Consider the following 5443-nt stretch of genomic DNA (forward strand, 5'->3'; position numbering starts at 1 on the left):
GTACAGCTGCCGATAGCTCGAACACCATCCTGAAGTTTGGGTCACACTGGCAATGGAAAGGAGTTACCGTATAGAATAGGTTCAACAGTCTCACGGATGCGGACCTTACTTGGTCAATTAACACAATCTCCTCAGCCAAGAAGGCAGTCTGGGCTGAGAACAGCATACGACCATAGAGTGCATAATGCAGAATAGAGTGTGGACCTTCTCTGCCCTCCTTTGTAAAGCATACTCTCACAGCTTACAGCATTGTGAGGGACGGCTCCCATCCTTTGCAGTCTCCTTGCCCAACTTCTATCTGTAGCAACCAAACCAGCTCAGCCAGGTACAACACCTTATACATCTTGGCTATCTAGACTCTTAACCCTGTGCTGTCATAGGTGCAGTTAATGAGCAACTGCGTTAACTGCACCACAAAACATGGGTTGGGGTGTTGAGATGATTGTACCCCATCACATTGGTAAAATAGAGTTCAAAGTTTGTACCAGAATCTATCCAGTCATTACAAAATGATTTCCCCTATAGCAATGAATTTGACTTAATGCCACTATCTGGCTCATCCTTTTGATTGTTCAAATCAAATCCTGGTGTACCTATATCTACAGGTACCATGAATGCATCAGTTTTTCCAAATCAACTTACAATTGGATAAGCAATTTCTTAAATGTAAGCAGTCCCAAGAACCAATTGTTTAGAACATTAAAATAGTTCAGAAAGCATGACAGGTGATAATTGGCAGATTGAGAAATGCATGAACACACATTAGGAAAAAAATGTTTATTTACTTTAAAACAAACCAAAAACTGTACATGGAAAAAAAAGTATGCAAAAAAAAAAAAACACAATCCAAAGCCTTTAAGCATCTAAATGTAACAATGTGTAGACAGTCTTAAACATCTTCAAAAAAAGATCAAGAAACAAGTTGTATCAAATATTGCTTCAAATAGTTTTACCAAACATTGAATTAAACATCCCTCCACATCCCCTCCCCTTTAAAATATAGTAAAGCAGCTAAAAAAAATGCCACATTCAAAATCCGATCCCCTGTCCATTTGCCCAGTAGTCCAAACAGTTCTTTCAATGTCACTTTTCACAAAAGGCAGCCAGTTACGAGGTCAACTGTTCTTTCTGCAGATCGTCCATTTCTCTGACCTGCGGAGGGGGGGGTAGGAATAAAAAATTAAAACACTGCAAGAGTAACTTAACAGTTGGAGTACCGTAAAACTGTACAGGAAACCAACCTGTGCTTTCTGGGACTTCTCCTTCTTCCTTGTAAGGAACTGTGGGGTGGAAATCAAGGAATTAATTTCAAATTGAACAACTTCAATAAGGCATCTTTCTGCAGCTTAAGGGCATTATGTAGCAGCATTTTTGTGGCAGCCTTCATACTACACAAGGTGTTATATAACAAATCCCAAGATTTACATGCTTTTAAGTCATTTAGTGGGAAATCACTGTAAACCGGTCAACTGATTCTTCCACCACCAATTTTAATTCTGCAACAAAAAATATGGTACAAATTGCTAAATTATACTTCCAGGTCAAATACTCACCAGAACTACCAATCCAGCAATAATGGCAAGGACAACCACAACAATGACAGCAATAACTCCAGCAGTTAGCTTCTTCATAGTAAAGGTGGGAGGTTCAGCATCCACATAGTAGACCAAAATGTTACGAAATCCCAGTGGAGTGCCATCGACTGTAGTTGTCAGGGAACTGTTACTCATGAACAGGGGTAAAACTTTCACCTAAATAAAAATTAGGGTAGGCAAAAATCATTCAGTGGGGGTTAGGGTCTTTCCTACACACTTGCTAGTAAGCCATCTTAACATTAAAAGGATAACTTTGGTATTTCATACGAGTTTAAAATTACTGAACTCGACCATAAGCTTTCACACACTGGCCTGCAATGCAAGCAAGGAGCTTCAACACCAATGTGCACCTCATACAAGCACTAATATCTACTTACATCCTTCTCCATGTAGTAAGCGACAGTGGCAATGTCCACATTGGGATCTCCTTTAGGGTTCTTCAGATCTACAAGTATAAGGTTGTCCTCCTTAAAATACTGAAAACAGGAGGGGAAAAAAATGTAAGCAAGATATAGTGCATTGGGCTACTGTCTTCAAAATCTGTCTACCAAAGCATATGCAAATTATTGAAACATTTTTGGTAAATTCACATCAATAAAAACCTTTAGTTTAAAGTTTACACACATCCCTACCTGCACATTTTCCACATAGCTGGGATCAAGAAAGTAACGGCTCTGAATAGTCTGCGTCATTGCACTGAAATGGGGAAAACAAAGGTCATCTCATTAATACAGTATCTCAAATCTTTGAAATAAGCATTGGCATCAACAAATGACCACTTACGCTTTCAGAGCAACTGGATCAACTGAAGTCTGAACTGGGTTGGCTGTCAGTTGAGCTTGCACCCACCTGTTGTAAACAAAAACAGCAAAACTAAATTGATATTGCAAAAACCCCTGACAAATAGTAATTCCATAGGTACAAACCAGTTCAAGTAAAATTCAGTGGTGAATTCTGAAGTAGATCTATATCAGTGCAACCAACATTCACCTGGTCTGTCACTCACACACTATAGAAAAATAATGCAAACACTGCTAACCATGCTGAGAGAGAGAGAGAGAGAGAGAGAGAGAGAGAGAGAGAGAGAGAGAGAGAGATTTAAAAAGCCACCCCCTCCCTCAAAATACCAAACCATCCTCTCCTTATAAAATTGCAAAGTTGGTTTCCACATTTCTAAAGTACTTACGTTGTCTGGACAAGCTTGTCACATTTCAGATTAAGGTCTCCTTTATCAGTTCTTCTGACACCAGCACTGTTCACACACCAGCATGTTTCTGTACGATTGCATTGGCGGGCCCTGAAGGCACCATTGGAATCACACTCTGGGTCATAAATACCATCATTGTCAACAAAAGCATGCTCATTCGGTTTGCCCAATCTGCGGGTTGAAATGCCTTTTGATGCTCTATACATCTCTGCTTTCATTAGGAAACATTTTGGAACCACTAAAAAAAGAAAAAAATAAAAAAAATAACCACATATCCCTCTCAGGTTCCCCATATGAACACTACACAAAGAGGAAATGTTAAAACACCTGCAGGAGATACACATTAGATCTACACAGTAAGCCAAGGAAGAGACACTTGGGTTGGGGATACTCAACTACTGAGCAGAAAGGCTGAAAGACCTACACTTTGAACAGTTGATATTCAGTGGATTGTCCGCAGCGATCAGTAGTGTGCAGGCACAGGGTGTTCCATCACAACTAGCCCACTTCATAGTAGGACACGTGCAATCTGAAGCTGTATTTAAAAAAAAAAATAAAAAAAATATTAACAATGCCCACTCAAACAGTACAAATCAAGAGCTTCATTTCAGGAACATGGCTGATTTGTACCTATCAGCTTTAACTAAATATTGAAAACGTTTCATCTTGACAGAAAAAAAAAAAAAAAAAACACACAAAACATCCACACTTAAAATGTTCCCAACCCATCTCTCTAGCTGCAGTTGTTACATCTTGTTCAAGGAGAAATACTTACATGGAGTTTGAAATAAGCAAAATAACCTCCAAGAACAACCCGAAAGCATGTGCCCATGCAAACCCAAATAAATCTTAAATTCACCACTTGGTTTAAACCGCCAGAATTCAAAATGGAGGATACTAACGGCGATCCATTTATGCACATTTAGTTAAAATTTACTACATTACAGCAGGGGGTAGAAACCAATGCTCAGAGACAGGTATGAAAACATACTTCCAAATACATACAAGTTTGAGAAATCAACTAAGTCTCTAGTGCAATCGTCGTCTAACACCCTTAAAGATAGGATTTAATACGGTTAATTCAACGATCGGTCAAAACCGACAACTGAAACAGACAAATAGTTACAGCGCCAATGTCGCTTGCAGCAAGCACTTAAAATAGAAGCAGAAGTCAAACTGAACAGTCTGTGCCATACTATGCGAACTCCGATCTGGAATTTACCCAACATTCATGTATTCTCTTAATTCTAAGCCATCGCCACATTTGGCCAAACCCACTGCTAACCTACTTTACAGATGAAGAAATTCAGGAACAAACAAGTTGCTCGCCAACACGCGATGATCAATGGGCGTTGGCGCCGTAGACTCGAGTGCCCCCGTCCGGCGATACCCAGCATTCGCGCGCACAGGTGATTTTAACCAAAGGATTAAACACAATTGAACTAATGCAATGTGGAAGTTTGTAGTCGTCCACAATTAAAACTCGAGGTTTTCGTATTTGTCAAACATTCCAAGTACAAAAAAAAAAAAAACCCTTAACAGAGTTTCACCCGAAACGCCGAACTTCGGCCCCACCCACTAAACCTGTAAAATCACCCTTTTAGCATAAGCCACAAAGGATACGACGGAACACCAGTTTAGCAAATCAATTAAGAACAAATAAAGAAAAACTCAAACTATGCCTGTAACATTTACCCGAACAATCGCCAGTAATAAATTTTATTCGGCCCAGATTTAAAAATAAGCTAATTTCTTATTCATTTTAAAATACTTCCATACACTAGCTCCAGGTAAAGTTTCAGTTCCGTGTGAAGCTGGAACTATAAACCCCAGCATAAATTCAAAAGCTTCCAGAAAGCAGTATTGTGCACCTCTCCGGCCCTCCCCCAGCTTCGGACTCACCTTGAGCAGAGGCCGCGGACAACAAAGTAAGGACAAGGAATGCGCACACGGAATACATTTTTCGATCGTTTGTCCTTTGGATAAAACCTTTCTTTCCGATGCTCGTTGTTTAAGACGGTCAAAAGTCAATGAAAGCGCGAAACCACCGCACCCGCGCTCCTCTCCCCGTTTACTTCTGGCTTTTTTTCCCCACTCCCAGGTGAGTTTCAGGCAGTCAGACCGGTTCCTTAGTATAAAGGGCGAGAGGTTCTCAGGTTACACCTGCCGCCGATTACCAAAACTGTGATGGCAAAAAATCCTTGACTGATGTAGAAAACAAATCTGTAGATGAAGAACTTCCCGCAGCAAAAAAAAATAAAAGTCCTCAATGATTCAGACACGAGAAAAGCTTAACAAACTAAAGCAAAGGACAGCAGCCGTTCTCTTTTTAACACAGCTCAGCTGACGTCACTCTCGGTGAAACTCGGGCGGGGCCAAGCCGGTGCCTCACCTGGACACGCCCCTCGATCCTTTTATGTTGTTTCTCACAAAGCGGACATGACGGAAAAAGAAGTCGAAAAGAGAGAGATACTGGGTGACCAACAGACAGAAACTGAGTCACGCACGAGTTTTCCTATTCTGGATGAGTCTGCCCCTCCAAACCCCTCCTCCATTCTACCAAAACTCTGCTGTAAAAATATCAGAGATATTATGCGGGTCAAGTTAGTTCAGTTTTTTGTGTTTAACGATTTTCAATTAA

General features: G+C 40.4%; 1 protein-coding gene across 1 annotated transcript; it reads right to left on the minus strand.

Annotated features, from left to right (window-relative positions):
* Nucleotides 1-1006: 1006 nt before the first annotated feature.
* Nucleotides 1007-5123, minus strand: epcam (epithelial cell adhesion molecule). The gene is made up of 9 exons (XM_039738362.1): nt 4705-5123; nt 3227-3337; nt 2782-3040; nt 2379-2444; nt 2228-2291; nt 1973-2071; nt 1554-1751; nt 1242-1280; nt 1007-1152 (listed from the first exon to the last, which is right to left on the minus strand). The coding sequence occupies exons 1-9, from the start codon at nt 4760-4762 to the stop codon at nt 1108-1110; spliced, it is 939 nt and encodes a 312-aa protein (XP_039594296.1). The 5' UTR covers nt 4763-5123; the 3' UTR covers nt 1007-1107.
* Nucleotides 5124-5443: the final 320 nt, after the last annotated feature.

This window comes from Polypterus senegalus, chromosome 16 (genome assembly GCF_016835505.1).
Source record: "Polypterus senegalus isolate Bchr_013 chromosome 16, ASM1683550v1, whole genome shotgun sequence".
Taxonomy (NCBI): Eukaryota; Metazoa; Chordata; class Cladistia; order Polypteriformes; family Polypteridae; genus Polypterus; species Polypterus senegalus.